This window comes from Peromyscus leucopus, chromosome 14, assembly GCF_004664715.2.
Source record: "Peromyscus leucopus breed LL Stock chromosome 14, UCI_PerLeu_2.1, whole genome shotgun sequence".
In the NCBI taxonomy this organism is placed as follows: Eukaryota; Metazoa; Chordata; class Mammalia; order Rodentia; family Cricetidae; genus Peromyscus; species Peromyscus leucopus.
This window is the reverse complement of record NC_051075.1, coordinates 48,525,718-48,543,750: the sequence shown is the minus strand read 5'-3', so window position 1 is coordinate 48,543,750 and position 18,033 is coordinate 48,525,718. Positions and strand designations below refer to the sequence as shown.

The window sequence follows — 18,033 nt, the reverse complement described above, 5'->3', positions numbered from 1 at the left end:
CCCTCTTTCCCGTCTAAGGTACCTTTCTTCTGTCCCTTTCGGCCTACCGTTACCTCAAAATGTTTCAATTATATTTTCGTTTTGTTTGTATGGGGGTGAGGCACACATGCCACAGTACACGTGTGGAGATCATAGGTCAACACACAGGAGTTGGTTCTTGCCTTCCACCACGGGGGTCTCAGGGACTGAACTTAGGTCATTAGGCTTGGCAGCAGGCGCCTTGACCAGTTGCGCCATGCCGACTGCCCACCTTTTTGACGTTCAAATCTGCATCAGGTCTGGTTGCCAAACACAAATACTGCCAGTGTATAAATAAAGAGCCATCCACATAAGATATGCACTAATAAAAATTTAATATCATAAACAAATCAGAAAACAGCAATTTTTAAACCATTCACAATTAAAGTGGAAAGAGACAAAATTATAAGGCAGCCATCCATGGAATGAGTTTATGTGTACAAAGGATCCAGAAATAACCGTTGTGTACAAAGGGACATTTGAAATCACCGTTCAGGCCACCAAACCAGGAGACCTGTGATGTTACCACCCCACCAGACAGAGAGCAAAGCCAGTCTGTGTTTAGAGCTGTGCTGGGCTGAGCACATCTAAAGTACCACACGTCTGCCAGTCCCTTCCCACCAGCCACACCCCTTCAGGTTTCCTGAGCTGGACTGCCATGTCTCAAGAACAAAAAGGCTGTGTTGTAGAGTACCTCCAGCAGAGCTCCTCAGGGGTGAGGCCCACTCTGTACTGAGCACAAGTCTGCTGCCACAAGGACTCCTGTCGAGTGACTGCTGAGGGTGTCGCCCTGTGCTGCGACAGTCTCCGGCTCTGGCCCAAAGGCAGGAGCATTTTAGAGGTTTGTGCTGTTGGCATACAGTCCCCATGTTGAGAACTTCACTACCATGAGTTTCAGGGCTTAACACACTCTGTTGCTGGTGTGTCCCTCCTAGTTCTAACCCTTGAAAAAGAGAGCCAGTGACAGACTGGTTAAAAAAAAAAATCTATGTTCCCCTTTCGACAAGAAATGACATCTCTGAACAGTCCCTCCTTTTCTCTACTGATCCAAACCCCCAGAGCAGGCCAACTCGGCTGTCTTTAATTGAGAAGTCTGGGGAATAAGGTGGAATGAGGAGGAGAAGACACCGCCTCAGTGCTGTCCCCACCACCGGCACTCCAGACCGGCTGCCTGGAGGACAGCTGCTGGACAGTGCACACAGGAAGGCAGAGCCAAACGGGAACAACGCCGCTCTGTTGATCGAGACTGACAAGACCGGGGACCAGTGAGGAGAGAGGATCAGCGTTTAACTTCAATTTGCCTTTTAAGAGCGGGCTTGGGCTGGGCGGTGATGGTGCACACCTTTAGTCCCAGCACTAAGGAGTCAGAACCAGGTGGATCTCTGTGAGTTCCAGGCCAGCCTGAGCTACAGAGTGAGTTCTGGGACAGCCAAGGCTGTTACACAGAGAAACCCTGTCTTGGGGAAAAAAAAAAAAAAAAGCAGTGCTTGGAATCTGAAGTCTATCTACATCTCCCAGAGAAAGGGGCTCCAATTGTAATTAAGACTGCTTTGGTTATGAGGAAGGATGGCCCGAGCTTTTTATCAGTTACTTCTTTGGTAGCCCGTAATTCCACTGGTAATCATGGCAGCAGCTGAAGTATCACCAATGTGTTCAAATGTGTTATCGGATTGTTAAGGCATCCACACCTCCGGAGGAAGTTTTGAGGAGGAGGAAAACAGAACTGAAACACGTTGGAAAGCGAACATCAAGGTGGCCTCTCCAATGCCTGCCACGTGAGTGACCTCTGTCTCCCTAGACAGGCTTCTGCCCTGCTGCCCGGTTCCTGCTGCCTGAATGCATTTGAGCCCTATATTAAGATTCATATGGCTAGTGAGCCTGCTGGCCAGGGAGGGATGAGCAGTTCCCAGGCAGCAGCTCGGGGCCTGGGGAAGGCCCCAGCTTTGGAAAGCTCTTTCCTACTGAGGCCTGGGGTGGGGGAGGCAAATTTAGGAGTTTGATGGTTCCGTCCCGGCCAGGGCCCAAGGCCCTCTCCAGCAAGATATTCTAGCCAAGCTTTTAAGCGAGACGGCAAGGCACTGCCGGATGAGAGAGGCTCTGGCCAGTGCGACAAACCCTGACCCCTGCACGGAGTAAGGGGACAGTTACTCAAGCCAAGTCCAACCCAGAACTGGCTATCTACTCGACACAGGGAGTTTCCAGAAAGAACCACGACAACCGTACTTTGGAAGGACTAGACGAGAGCAAACCTTCCCCGAGTCAGCTGTTGGCGTCCAACCAGGAGAGAGACCCCGACTGCACACCGCATGCCTTCAGTTTCCCAGGGAGGCAATGGCTACCAGCCTCCATCCGACACTGCGCCTGCCCATTCGGCTCCTTTCTTCACTGCAGCCAGCAGAGGGCTGGCAAGTTCAGTTCCACAGCTGTGACCCAGCGACAATTCAGTCGAGAAACAGAGGAAACCACAGGCATGCTGGCTGGCATGGGCGTCAGAGAAAAATACAAATGACGGCACCCACCGCACTGAAGAAACTAGTCTTGGCTCTCTCTTTAGGTAAAGTGTCTTGAAATGGTACAGAAAATGTAAATTAATACAGTATTATACACCTATCTGACAACACAGGATTTAGGCAGATTTTGGCAAACATGGAAAAATCACCTTCGTTTGTTGAATACTTTGTCTCAACTGCTTAAATTTTCAGAGTGTTCATGATGTGTCGGCTCACAGGAGGAAGTGACATTTTCAAGGCTTGATGAGGCTGGATTTGACACAAAGGTGACTTATTAGAAGGAAATGAAGACTAGGGACAGTGCTGTCTTGTCACCGTGGTTCAGGAGTGGCTGTCCCGATGGACGTTCGTCTCACACAGGCCTGACGTCACCAGGAGCAGTGAGCAGGACATGGAGGGACAGGAGAAGAGCACAGCATGGGAGGGCAGGACGCAGACATGATTGCAGGGAGCAGCTTGAGGCAGCGGCAGACACGCCCTTCCGACACTCCTGCTGCTCCTGGACGGGAGCCGAGAGTGGACAGAAACACTCTCCACTCTGGACAAGGGCCTAGCCAGGGGGCTGCTGGCTGCTAAAAGCAATACTCAGAGCATCAGTTCTCAACCTGTGGGTTGTGACCCCCACAGGGGTTGCATATCAGATATTTACATTATGATTCACAGCAGTAGCAAAATTACAGCTATAAAGTAGCAATGAAAATAATTTATGGTTGGGGGTCACCACAACACGAGGAACTGTATTAAAGGGTTGCAACGTTAGGAAGGTTGAGAACCACTGACTTAGCAGAAAAGAACACCACACTTTGTAATAGTGTTACTTTATAAAAGGGTACTACAAAGATGTCAGTTACTATCCAAATTCCCAGAAAATTTAACATCCCTTAATTTCTTCACTGTGATCCCACTGTTGTTGAAGGAAAGCCTGTGCCTGAACAGATCCTGGCTCCTCTGGAAGAATGTGCTGTAGACGGGTACCCTGTAAAGGATACTTCAGAAACAAGCTACAAGACACCAGACCCCTCTTCACAATGCTCTATGGGAGGAAGGGCAGGCTCTATTTAGGGAGGCACGTGCAAAGGAGCTGTTCAAGCCTCTAGACCCCTCTCCTCTCGATGGATGTCTCTTTCAGGTCAGGTCAGCTGTCTCCTGGCCTGCTTTCCCTTACTCTAACCTTAGTACCCAAGAGGGTGAGTGCTGCCCGCTTCTCTCAAGGCATGGGGCGCAGGTGCTGAAGCACCAGTCTTACACGGTGAGAACCACGTGAAAAACCAATGGGGAAGTGGTAGAGCCTCTAAATGAAGGGGAAACTTGAGCTTAATTACAGAACACTGTATTTTCATAATCGCTATTTCATGGTATGAAGTTCTCCACTTTTCTTTAAAACTAAATTCCATCTTCCCTGAGAATAGGGTAAAGAGAAACATCAGAACTCGGCATGTCAAAGTCCCTTAAAGACAACACAAAGTCCCTGTCTGATGACAATGTTCCTGCTACACGCTGTTCCACTTCTCCACGATGGACTCTCCTCTCCCTCGGGCTCTAGGAACACGGTGGAGATGGACAAGGCGAGACAAAACACTGAGGAGTGAGGAGCGTCTCACGCTCGCTCGCTCTTCTTCCTGGATGGCAATGGCCATGGCCTGAGGCCGGAACCTGACGGTTAGTGCTGGTGTCCTATTGACAGGATGAGTGGGATGAGGCAGCCCAGAACCAGGGCCGCCACCTCCAGGCGGCTGAGGCCTCTCCCCCCAGTGCTGTCAGCTTTGTGGCTGTGCCCCATTCCACCCACCTCAGGGAGGACATGGACGGTGGCAACATAAAGAAATGTCCCCGCAGAGAAGAGCATGGCCACTCCAGTGGCATTGACCTCTGAAAGGGCTTCTTTACTGCTCTGTGAATTAGAAGAGACAACAAGGAAAAAAGTCACATCAGAGTCGGAGACAGGAGGATGTCCCAACTAAACCAGAATATTTATACCTGGTGCTGCTTGGTACATGGAGGCATCTTGAGATTGGAAACTCTGTCATTTATGGGGAGGTCTCAAATAAAGGCCTAAGAACACCAGTGACAACATACAATCACAGCTTTAAAATTTATTTGAAATTCACAATTTTCATTATACAGATACTATGATTTGAGAAAATAAAGAAATAATAAAATCAAGCTAATTAACACCTATTACTTCAAATGTTTATGTTTTTGCAGGGAGAACATTTAAATTTACTCTTACCATTTTGAAATGAAAGCCAAATTAACTACAGTTGCTTTTCAAAGCAACTTTTAAGTGCTGGTTAGGAGGTTTTACTCATACCTCTGAGATGGAATCTCAGAACTTTAGGCATAATTCATTGTTCTAATATTTAACAAGTATCCTCTGTGTACTAGGCCAGGTGCTTGAGATACAGACTAATCGAGATGCAACAGAGGCAGGTGGATCTCTGAGTTTGAGGCAAGCCTTGTCTATACTGTGAGTTCCAGTCAGTGCTACACAGAGACTCTGTCTCTGCACTCTCCTGCCTCAGCCTCCCAAGTGCTGGGATTACAGATGTGGGTCACCATTTGCTAATCTTTATACATCCAGTCACAGTCTTTTCTATTAAAATGAGTAGACCTGTGAGCCAAGCCAATAGGGTAAAGCTTTGGAAAATTGCCCCAGACACAGCATATAATGCCACGCTGTATCCGGAGTGTCAGGAGCTTCCTGTGGAAAGTTCTGAAGCACAGCAGTCAGTGGCGTGCTGGCCTCCTATTTGAAAAGGAACCATCAGGGCCGGGGAGGTGGCTCAGTGCAGAGTGTTTGCCCAGCATGGGAGAGGCCCTGGCTTAATTCTCAGTATCAAAAAAAGCTGTTCGTGGGGGATACAGAACTACCCATTGCTTTAGGCTCTCCCGGTAAATGGGAAAGAGTTCATTGTTAGACTCAGGACCAACAATCAAAGGCCTGGTGAACAGAATCTAACTACTCATTAACCATTCATTTTCCATATAGACTTTCTCAAATCTTTCCTTTTCTTCCTTCTGACTGTTTTTAAATGAGAAAAGAACAGAAGAGGAGGAAGAAAGGAAACAATGTCTGGGGTTACAGTTCAGGGGGAGAGTGCCTGCTTAGCACGTGTGAGGCCCTGGGCTCACTCCCACTTCCACCAACCAGCCCACCGACAAAAACCCAGAAGAGTGAGTCAACATTCCTTCTAACACATTTATTGTTTCATATAATCATGATTCGGTGACCTTTGGAGGGGACCCGGGGGGCTCTTTCCAATCAGCCCTGATAGTTTGGTTCCAAGTTTTCCTCATAGATTCTACTCACTGACATTTAGTACAATAGGAGAGACTGTTGCTATGGACAGAACTCTCAGGCTTGGAAGTGGAGTATGTGGGCTCTCCACTGAAAACGGACCTTTCGGGCTGGAGAGATGGCTCAGAGGTTAAGAGCACCGACTGCTCTCCCAGAGGTCCTGAGTTCAATTCCCAGCACCCACATGGTGGCTCACAACCACCTGTAATGAGATCTGGCGCCCTCTTTTGTGTACATAATAAATAAATAAATCTTTAAAAAAAGAAAAGAAAAGAAAACGGACCTTTCAAGTCTGAAGCTCTGCTCAGGGATAAAGAACTAAAGGATCTGGAATCCCAGCTGCCTACAGCCACCTTTGTTCCAGCTCTACTGTAGGCCACTGAATGGCTTTCTTGTATGCTTCCTGTGCCTGCCTCACCATTAAATGTTGGATGATTCTGATTTACTATTTATCTGCCAAACAAAATAAATAAGCATGGCCAGTTAAATGATACTATTTTAAATACTGAAATTCTACTATATATTTATACAAATATTCTTGGAACTGATATCAAAGTTTTCAATTCATATGAATAAAATATTAAATTCATAAAAAGGACTAACTTGGAATTAAGACATTTATTATCTTCTACAGATTTTTTACTCTCAATTTTTGTCTTAGTCTGAGGAAATACTGTACATAAAAAAACTCAACCCAAGATACCCAGGTTTGTTGAGTCTTGAAACCATGACATAATGCTGTCATCTACAACATTCATGTTAGGCAACCATACAATTGAGTTACCAATAAACAAAATTAGATAATATTAAAAACAAAAAAATTACACCATGTTTCAGTAAGCCTATGGTTTTGTGTTGGGTCACATTCATTGCTCTCAGCCCCATGCTGAGGGTGCAGGCTGAACGCCTATAAGGGGAACTAGATACATGACCTCTAGTAAGAGATGCTCACACTTACCTTACTTAATCCCAAGTAGGTCAGCATGGACATGGCTGGTGCTGCCAATGCAAATACCAGCAAGTGCTTTCTAATTCGATTCCGCTCCAGGCCAGCATGCATCAGGAAGGAAACCAGTCCAAATGCTGCTGGAGCCTGTAAATGACAAGGTGACCCTTATCATCACTTGACAAACAGGGCTTGCTTCCACATCAAGAAACGTGTGTGGTGTTATCTGAATATGAGCTCTCACAACAGAAACCTAGGTGTGCCATCAAGAGCAAGGTCTTGCCTTTTAGGAATCAGTGTTCTCACAAAGAAAATCCTATGTGTAGCTGTATATAGATTTCTTGGTAGTATTGTACACGAAAATTATTTTGAGTTTTTAAATTCTTATTTATATTTGTGTGTGTGTGTGTGTGTCTGTGTCTGTGTGTGTGTGTGTCTGTATGTGTGTGCATGTGTGTGTCTGTGTGTGGTGTGTATGTGTGTGTGTCTGTGTGTGTGTGTAGCACAGTGTGCGTGGTGAGCAGAGGACAGCCTTGGGGACCTTGAGTTGTCACACTCACGTAGCAAGCACTTTACCCACTGAGCCACCTCATCCGCTATGTGAACAAAATTCTACACAAAACAGAAATGGAGGGCTGGAGAGACGGCTCACTGGTTAAGAGCACTGGCTGTCCTCCCAAAGGTCCTGAGTTCAATTCCCAGCACCCACATAGTGGCTCACAGCCAATGATAATGGGATCCTGTTCCCTCTTCTAGCATGCAGGAGTGCATGCAGACAGAGCACTCATATACACAAAATAAAATAAATCTTTAAGAAAATGGACATCAGTAAGAATTTAGCTATTTGTGTATGTGATAAAAAAAAAAAAGCCCTTTCAAATAAGAGTTTAAGAAAATAGTAGTAAAAAAAATTAGCTATGAACAGACATATTTAATTCTCCTAAATGGAAAGTAATTAGAAACTTAAAAAAAAAGGGCTATCAAGATGCCTCAATGGGTCAAGGTACTTGCAATGAAAGCCTTGAGACCCGAGTTCAAACCCCAGGACCCAGGCAAAGGTAAAAGGAGAAAACCAACTTCACAAAGCTAAAATTAAAAAAAAAAAAAAATCACATTTCAGAAATCTTCAAGGACCAAGACAAATTTTAATTATAAATATGTTCACTATCCAATCGTGGCTTACCTTGTGTAGCATTATTGCTACAAACACAATGAGCTGGACACTAGTCTGTGAAGTAGAAGCTGCGGCTCCCAAAGCTACACCATCCGCTAGATTTGGAGACAGGAAGGAAACAGAAGACGCCATGAAGGACGGCAGTGCAGGGCTGAGTGCATGGGCTTCAAAGCCAGCCAGAGCTGGACTGGGTTCTGGGGAAGTTACTCAACCTCTCTGAACTTCATCTTTAAGATGGGGTCAATAAAACATGCATTTTAAGGCTTCGTGAGGGCTAAAAATGAAAGAACATATGCAAAGAGCTTAGCATCAGGCCCTGAGTAGTCCACATGTTAGCTGTTTTTATTGCTAAAAAAGTATGAAACATAAGTATCCATTGATGAGTCAAACTGTAATAACAGTAATGCTAAAGAATTTCCAAGGAGGCATCTCTCTGTCTTTAAGGCTTGAGGCCTCAACTCAGATGAGTCACACATGGTGGGGATTGTCTTAGTTTGGGTTTCTATTGCTGTGAAGAAACACCATGACCAAAGCAACTTACTTGCAGAAGAAAGGGTTGATTCAGCTGACATTTCCCTATCACTGCTCATCATCACAGTCAGTCAGCATAGGAACTCAAACAGGGCAGGAACCTGGAGGCAGGAGCTGATGCAGAGGCCATGGAGGAGTGCTGCTTACTGGCTTGCTCCCCATGGCTTGCTCAGTCTGCTTTCTTATAGAAGCCAGGACCACCAGCCAAAGAATTGCATCATCCATAATGGGCTGGGCCATCCCTCAATCACTAATTAAGAAAATGCCCTACATCTTGATTTTATGGAGGCATTTTTCTCAATTGAGGCTCCTTCTATTCAGATAACTCTAGCTGTGTCAAGCTGATACAAAACTAGCCAGGACAGGGATTGAATGGGTATGTCAGAACATGGTTCAGGACTGGAGTCCTGTGAGGAGAATTCTGAGTGCTTGTGAGAACACTCCAAGAAAATAAGACAAGAGTCTTGTGACCTCGGTTTGTTCAAAACACAGAATTGTTCTTGGAATATAAAGTTTTTGTGTTCTTCCCAGGTGTAGTGGATAGGAGTGTGTTTACTTCAGATTACTCATGATTGCTTGCTGTTGCTATTCAATTAAATGTTTATTCTTTATGTCTCTATGGACATGTGTTTGCCATGTATGGCTTGTCCTTATGATTATATACAGCTTGAACACAGAACTTTATTCATGTGACCTTTCTTTTTTTAAAGACATATTTTTATTATTTTTAAAATTACGTGTATGTGTGTGTACCGGCCAACAGTACCTTGGAGCTGGAGTTAGAGGCAATTGCAAGCTGGTTGATGTGGTTGCTGGGAACTGAACTCAGTCCTCTGGAAGACCACCGAGCCATCTCTCCAGCCCCACGTGACCTTTCTTAAAGCTCAGAGTAAAATTGTCTGGGGCTCTGAAGAAAGCTGGCTATTGCATAAGACTTTAGTGTGCCACAATTATCGGTTCCATTCTCCCAGGCCTCACCACCTCTGGAGAGGTGACATGGTGGACTTTGCAGAAAACAGCAGGCCAGGAGTGAGCTACTTTTCACATGCCTTTTTTTTGGCTCCGAGAGAATCCTATCATCAGGTCTAGGTTGGGGTTATGGTGCTAAAGCAAGTCCCATCAGTGATGCCGAGCCCTCTGCTTCCCACCTCTGCCTGCACAAGTGCCCAGACAGATGTGAGGGCAAAGATCAGCAAACTTCTTAAAGCCCAGGCAGGAAGTATTTGAGCTTTGCAGGTCACTTGGCCTCTTGTCACCACCCAACCGTCTCTACTGTACAAACAAGCCACAGGTGACCTAGAAACATGTCTACAGCTGTCTTCCAGAACAGCATTAGTACTTTAAATAGCATAATTTTCCAGTGACATGAAATATCCTTTGTGTAGTGGTGCTGAGGACTGAACACAACAAGCCTTTCACACACTAGACAGATGCTTTACTGCTGAGCTACAGCCCAGACTCTTTTGGACAGGGTCTGGATATAGAGCTCGTGCTAACTCTGAACTCACTAAGTAGCTCAAGTTGGTCTTGAACTCTGGATCCTACTGCCTCCACTTCCTAGGTGCTTGGATTACAGGTGTGTGCCCCCATGCCCATCTTTTTTTTTTGGTTTTCCGAGACAGGGTTTCACTGTGTAGCTTTGCGCCTTTCCTGGAACTCACTCTGTAGCCCAGGCTGGCCTCGAACTCACAGAGATCCGCCTGCCTCTGCCTCCCAAGTGCTGGAATTAAAGGCGTGTGCCACCACCGCCTGGCAGATCTTTTTTTTTTCTTTTTCCCCATGCCCATCTTATACTTTGTGTTTAGGTATTATAAATATAGAAATTGTTCTTAGCTGATAAACTCAACACAGACATAACAGGGCTGTGCTCAAGCTAGAGGGCTTTGTTCAGCAACCTCCCCGAAGAGCATTTAGTGTGGAGCAGCTTATTGCAATCCCGACTTACCTGCAGCATGGACGACCAGCCCCAGCGTGGTGGTGATTTTGGAACTGCTAGGCCTTGCTGTTTCTGGATCTACATGAGAATGAGAAAGGATCACTAAGTAGTATAACATAAAGCAATAGAAACATCTGTCTGGAGACGGTCCACTTGTTTTTATCATTGTTACTTTAGAGCGGGAGTCTCACTGTGTGGCCCTGGTTGGCCTTGAACTCAAAGTTCCTCTGCCTCAACTTCCTGAGCACTGGGATTAAGGGTATAAAAGACCACATTCAGCTGGATGAGTATTTTGAAAGCTCAGGTTCCAAACTTGGATGTAGACTGTTTTTCTCACTGCTGTTTTTTCTTTCTACTTCAAATACTTCGATGTTCTTCTTGTACTAAGAAGGTGGGTGTGAGGGAACTCTTGACTCAGGCTTCCCTGGATAAATTCCTGCAGTGTATTACCCCCACCTGCCTGAACTTGCTCACAGTCTGCAGAGAGTGCTCTAGGGCCTCTGGTTACTTCTTTGCAGGCTCATCTGACCCCCTGCAACTCTGTTCTCATCCCATCTCCATTCTGCAGCTACCACCCTAACTAACGTGTTTTCACCAATTTAAACCCAGGCTATTCACTACAGTTCCCTACTGCTTTTCTTACTCTCCCGACTCACCTCAGCCAGTCACACAAGGCATCTGTAAGACACCACCTGTCGTCTGTGCTGTTGGCCAGCTCAGGTCAGCCGCCACCACAGGTAGGCAGGTTTTCCCTTCAGTGCTGAGGACTGAACCCAGGCAGGGCCCCGTCCACGAATTGGAACACTCTTCCACTGAGCTATAATCCCCAGTCCCCTTTTGACTTTTTTTTTTTTTTTTTAATTTCGAGATAAGAGTTCCACTAAGTGCCAGACTGGCCTTGAACTCACTCTGAAGACCATGCAGACACCCTGGCTCAGCCTCTGGTTACAGGTCTGCACTACCACAACTGGCTTGAGGAGGTTCTTAAGCTATGTATCAGTTGGTTCCACAGTATTTCTTAGTATCCAGACAATTAGCACAGTTTCTCTAGCACTTTCTAACATCATTCTCACCCTCCTTCCCCTAAATCTCCTCACCTCTAGTTCTGGGCAAGTATTTACCTTCCCAGATTATTGACCCAAAACCTAGACATTGTTCTAAATTGAATCCTAGACCATATCCATCGAGAAAAGGTCAGAGAATGATCCTAGCTCAAAACAACTATCTCCTGGCTCAACTACCATTCTGTGTGGCTGGGACCCACGAGCCACTGCAAAGGTTCTGTGTCCACCTCACTGTCTTCCACCCCCAGACCAGCTATAACCAGTACTTTGTGCTTCTTTCTCTCGGTTTCTAACATGCCTCCCAGAATGCACTGCAGCACTAGGCACCCAATACTGTTTTATAACTTCTTTTGCTGGGGATGTTATTGCTTTTATGGGAAACACAGGGGTGGGGTGGGGGCAGGGCATAAAGTTCCAGCCCTAGCTAAGGAGCTATTGGCATTTGGTAGCTGCTAGGAGAGAAAGAGTCTGTTTTCTTAAAGAGTGTGACCCCTAGTAGGTCAACTACTCTCTAGAGCAGCCTCCACATCCCACACCCAGGAGTATTTATTTGTGCACCACAAATTAGACTTCATGGAAGAGAGGAAGCGGGGAGGAGAATGTATGAAGTCGGGTGGGTAAGGAGGTGGAATGGATCTAGGAGAAGCTGGGGTGTGTGTGTGTGTGTGTGTGTGTGTGTGACTATGATCAAAATACATTTTACGAAATTATCAAAGAATTAGTAAAAATATTATTTAAAACATTAGGGGTTTCCAACAGTATTTTGGGGCCAGAGATGGCTCAGCAGTTAAGAGCACCTACTGCTCTTGCAGAGGACCAACGGAGCTCTCCTTGCAGCAATCACATCACCTGTGACCAGCTCCAGGGGGATGTGACACCTCTGGCCTATGTGGAGACCCTTATGTGTGTGAGCAAGCAAACACACACACACACACACACACACACACACACACACACACACACACAGAAAAACACATAATTCTTTTTCTTTTTTAAATGAAGAAAACAATAGTTGTTATAAATCTACAGGAAGAGATTACAATTGAGCACTATGTTGATAAGTGAATTAACTTTTACTGAGATTTAGTAATACACAAAACCAGAGCTGTGTATGGTGGTACATTCCTGTAATCCTAGCACTTGGGAAATGAAGGCAGAAGGGTTGTGTGTTTGAGGCCAGCCTGGGTTACATAAAGAGGTCTCCAAAAAACAAAAACTGAAAAATCAAAGATACACACATCTGAAGCCAGCAAAAACAGTGATCTTGGGGGAAAACAGGAGGCAGAATGAATACATGCTAACTGAATTCTGGGTGCAGGATCACAGGGCACTATCGGTCCTATATAATTTATTTAAAGTTCTTTTCTTATTTTGGGGAGTGCAGGAGGTTATAGAGAGATGGCTCAGCAGTTAAGAGCACTGGCTGCTCTTCCAGAGGACCTGGGTTCAGTTCTGAGCATCAACATAGCAGCTGACAACTGTCTGTACTCCAGTTCCAGAGGATCTGACACCCTCTTTCTGCCTCTGTGGGCACTACATGAATGTGCTGCACAGACATTCCAGCAGACAAAATGCCCACACACATAAAATAAGAACAAAGTATTTTTTAAAAATTCTGATTTCTCAGTGTTGAGGATCATGGACAGATCTTGTATGTACCAGGCAAGCACTCTGTCAATGAGTTTATAGCTCTCAGGCCATATTTTAAAAGTTGTAACTCTTTTTTTTTTTTTTTTTTTTAAGAGTTTTTTAAGACAGGGTTTCTCTGTGTAGCCCTGGCTGTCCTCAATCGCAGAAATCATCTGCCTTCTGCACCACCACCACCGGGCTAAAGTTTTAACTCTTTAGTTCCCAAATATTACAGGATAGACTCATGACTGGCTAACGTGAGTCCATGTTAAGTACCCCACGGGAGTTGATGGCATCTTTCCTCAATCCTTCTATACTTTGCTTTGTTTCACTGTGGCAGTCTTTCACTGAACTGTTCATTGGTTCACCTAGGCTGGCTGGCCAAGCAGTGAGCTCCTTAGGGCTCCCCTGCTCCCTGCCCCAGCACTGAGGGTACAGATGTGTGCAGTAGGTCTGGCTTTTACCTGGGCACTAGGGATCTAGTTCTCCAGCCCTGGCAAAAACAAAACAAAATAGAAGTGTTGGGTTTTCTTTGTTTGTCTTATTATGTAGTCCTGGCCTTCCTGGAACTCACTATGTAGGTCAGTCTGGCCCTGAACCCACAGAGATCAGCCAGCCTCTGCCCCCCTGACAGGAATGGGGAGTTTTTTTTTTAAAGGTACAGTATGGACATAGTGGCACATCAGCACTTGGGAGGTAGAGGCAGGAAGATCAGTGATTAAAGGTCATCAATGGCTGTATAAAGAGTCTGAGGCCAGCCCAGGACTCATGGGACTTCAGTGGATGGAAAGCCTCTGCTGTTCTCAGTTTAGTCTTGACAGTGTGTCATGTGCCACTGTGTAGCCAGGGCTGGTCCTTACAAACTCCCATCTCCAGCCTGCGCCTCCTGAGAGCCCTGGTCACATCGTATGCCACCAACACCTACCAAAACAAGAACAAAATCCTAATCCATCGAAGTCCATAGTTCTGGGAAAGTCTCTAAATGTTCTAACCTTGCTTTTTGGCTTCTGCAGTTCTGATTCTAGCTAACTGTTTTTGCTAACCGAGGTGTGCCAACCTAGGACATGTTTTTGTGCTTAAAAGCTCACCCTGAAAAAGGCTTGGACTACCCTGGGGTCCAGAACACCCAGTGTAGTCACCCTCTGGCTGATAAAGACTTCCTGTTGGCTTAATCCCATGTCTGAGAAGTCTTCTCTGGTGGATACCCCACAACACTAGAATTCTCCCTTCTTTTTAGGGCTCTGTTTGTCCTGAGGTCTGTTCCAGAAACACTGGGGGCTTTCTGAAACAAAGTTTCAAGTAGACCAGGCTAGCTTCAAATTTGCTATGTAATGGAAGCGGGCCTTGATCCTCCTGACCTCACTTCCCAAGAGCGAGGATTACAGACTCGTAATAACACTTGGGAAGACTGAGTTTTCATCACAATTCTAGTTGCCCCCAAGGACACTGATTACCAACACCTGTAAAAATAGGTATTTCTGTTCCAGATGTTATGCTTGGCAGAATGTTACTTGCTCTTAGTGACTGACTCTCTGCTGTCTTCAGATGGTAGTTTTAATATTTTGTCCAGTTTATAGTTTATAGTTTTCTGCAAGGTTTATAGTTTATAGTTAGCTGCAAAGAAGTCGGTCTGATAGCTTTCTGAGCTACACCAAAAGCAGAATGTTGGCAACATTGATCTTGGTCAAAGCACTGTTGGACTTCCTTGTTTACTTCTTTCCTCCCTGAATCTAATAAGCAGATCAGAATTTACTTACTATCAAGTTTTTGCTTGCTTGCTTGGTTTGGGGTCTTTGTTGAATGGCTAGCTTTTAGATAGTGTCTCACTGTGTGTGCTCTCTCCTGGCGATATGCAGATGAGGATAGCCTTGAATTCTCTGCAGTTCTAAGTTTATAAAGACCAACATTCCAGTACGTGGGCCACAGGCTTTAGACTGCCTAAGGGTTCCCGGCACCAAACAGATGGAGGACTTCTACCCTAGACTCTCACCCAAATAGACTGCTTTCAGTCCAGCAGGGTTGGTACATCAATCAACAGCTGTGCCGTGCCACGACTCACTAGCTCCCCCAACTGAATAAAATGCCCCACAACACCTGAGGAAAACATAAGTTTGGCATTAAGTAAGGCCACTGGTGTAGACCGAACCATTCAGTTTGTAAATTTCCACACTGAAAAGTGCCTGCACAGCCCAGAGAGCTACTCACCGTCAGTGGAATGCACATGGGAGCTGCCAATCTGGTCCACTAGCAACATGAACACGAAGCCCAGGACAAGGGACACACCTATGTAGGCGTGCAGCTGTGTGTGGTCGTGGCTGTGCTCATGTTCACGGACAACTGACATTTCTGCTGCTTTGTCTGAGGCAATCACATTCTGCTTGGTTTCACTGGCTTGGTGGTGTTTTCCTGGAGCAAACAAACCACAAAATGTAACAGCTTCCATTTGTGTTTTAAGTGCTATTTAATTTCCTGCAAAGACACCTAATTCCTATACTGAAACTGAGGCAACCATAAACTCGTGAAGTTAAAAGGCTGTAAAGAAAACATTCCCCAGTGCGTTCTGCTTTTGGCATGCAGACCTTCCTTCGGACTGTCTACCAACTCAAAATCCTGGACACGGAAGCAAATCGCCATGCAAGAATGCAGTCACATTTCCAAGGGCCCCAAACTTAAATCTTCCTTTTTCATCTGAGAAGTTCTCTCCAGTCTCCCCAGAAAGCACACGGAGCTTCACTCTGAAATCAGGTGAGGGCAGGACTTGGCAATGAAAGCAACTGCAGTCCAAGTCACACACTTTTACACCGAGGCTGATACAAAATTTGCAAATAAAAAGCAAACAGGATTGAAAACATTTAGTTCTTATAAAATATTAGTGATCACACACACACACACACACACACACACACACACACACACACACACACACACACACGCCATTGAAGAGGCAGAGGCATAGTCTTCTAGATCATCAAGGTAGTTAAGACACAAACAAACAACCAAAGGATATTTCTAACTTACAGTCACGTGTTTGACATTTCAAACATAAATACTTAAAGACCAAATGTTTTTTATTTTAAAAAAAAATTTATATAATATATTTTGATTACATTCTTTCCCTCTTGCAACTCCTCCCAGGTCCTCCCCTCGTCCCTACTCACCCAACTTTATATTCTATCTATCTAAACAAAACAAAGATAAACAAAAACAAAAAAACCCAACAATCGAAACAGACTAAAAGAAAAGAAAATCATCAAGATAAAAAAATACCCAAATGAAACAAAAAGCACACACACAAAACCTACAGTGTCTATGTTCTGTCAGTCAACTACTCCTGGGGGTGGGACCCGCCCTGGAGAGTGGTTGATACACTAAGTTTCCACTGGAGAGAATGAATTGTCCATTCCTGGCAGGTTTCAGTCACAAGTAACTTCCTGGCTGGGGCAGAGGTGGGACTCTGTGTCCACCTCCCATTTCCAGCAGTGGGGTCTGTCTAGTCTGCCACTGTGCAGGCCTTGTGTCAGACCTCTGTGAGTTCACACGTGAGTTCACATGTGCATCAGTCCTGCTGTGTCTGGAAGATGGGGCTTCCCTGGAGCCGTCCATCACCTCTGGCTCCCACAGTTTGTCTGCCTCCTCTTCTGCAAAGATCCCGTGGGAGGACTTGGATGAAGAAGAAATCCCTTTGAGGACTGAGTGCTCCACAGCCTCTCGCCCCTGCACACTGTCCAGCTGTGAATCTCTCTGTAATTTCTACTTACTGCAACAAGCTTCCCTGATGAGGCTCGGCCATGCTCTCCACTACCAGTATAGCAACATATCATTGCAAGTCCTTTTATTTTATTTTTTAATTATAATGTGTAATTTTATTCTCCTGGTTGTTGTAAAAGAGAAACAGGTTTATTCCAGGAACAAATCTGCTGTTTTTCTGTGTTTTGAGAAAATATAAAAGGGGAAAAAACAAGCAGACCAGAGAACCCTTAAATGTCAGTATAATGGAGATTGCAAGCCATGCAGCTAGACTACACTCAGGCATGTCTCAGCTCTACAAGTCATTTTCCTGCCACGATCCTTTAGCAGAATAGTAGTAGTTTTCCCCAGGTTCATGACCTATCTAGTCAGTCTCAGGTTCTTGGGCACTCTAGTAGTGTCAAGTATAGGTTTCATCTCCCGCAGTAGGTCTTAAAGCCAACCAAAAACGACTGGTTACTCCTATAACAAAAGGCCAAAAATCTTTGCATGTATGTGCATGGGTTATATACACATGTGCTCAACTGTGTGTATGCATGTGGAAGCCAGAGGCAGACATCTTCCTCTATGGCTTTCCACTGTATTTTCTGCATTTATTTATTTTATGGGAAGGGGCATTAATGCATGTGTGCCACAAAGCACGTGTGGTGGTCAGAGGACAACTTGAGGGAGTCAGTTCTCTCCCTCCACCATGTGAGTTCTGGGGGTCAAACTCATGAGACCATCAGGCTTGACAGCAAGTGCCCTTCTTTACTGAGTCACCCTGATGGCCCACCATCTTATTTTTGGAGTCAGGGTCTCTCACTGAGCTTGGAGCTTGCCGTTTTGACTACAATGACTGGCTGGCAAAGCTCCCAGGATCAGTTACCTATACACTACCCTCTAACACAAGGGTTACACATACATACAACCATAACTGGCTCTAATTTTTTAATATTTATTTTATTTGATCAAGATTTGTACCAAGGTTCCACAAATCCTCTAAGCCCAAGCAATGTGAGACAAGACCCGATTCCCTGAGTGGGCTGTACAGGAAGCTATGAAGGCCTAAGTTGCAACATGGTGTCACAGGTACTGGGGACACAAGCCATCTTCTGCTGAAAGCTGCAGCACGGCACCTGAAACCCTAACTAAAACACCTTCCTAATGCTGTAACCCTCTCTCTGATACAGTTAGTTCC

The 18,033-nt window shown here is 45.3% G+C and overlaps 1 protein-coding gene across 1 annotated transcript in view; it reads right to left on the bottom strand.

Moving 5' to 3' along the window:
* Positions 1-3,842: 3,842 nt before the first annotated feature.
* Slc39a9 (solute carrier family 39 member 9) overlaps positions 3,843-18,033 on the bottom strand; it is a 38,107-nt gene continuing 23,916 nt past the window's right edge. Inside the window, exons 3-7 of the mRNA XM_028876138.2 lie at positions 15,312-15,512; positions 10,423-10,491; positions 7,956-8,041; positions 6,785-6,919; positions 3,843-4,419 (exon numbers count right to left, since the gene is read on the bottom strand). Coding sequence (XP_028731971.1) covers positions 4,189-4,419; positions 6,785-6,919; positions 7,956-8,041; positions 10,423-10,491; positions 15,312-15,512 — 722 coding nt within the window. The 3' untranslated portion in view covers positions 3,843-4,188. The remainder of the gene's footprint in view (positions 4,420-6,784; positions 6,920-7,955; positions 8,042-10,422; positions 10,492-15,311; positions 15,513-18,033) is intronic.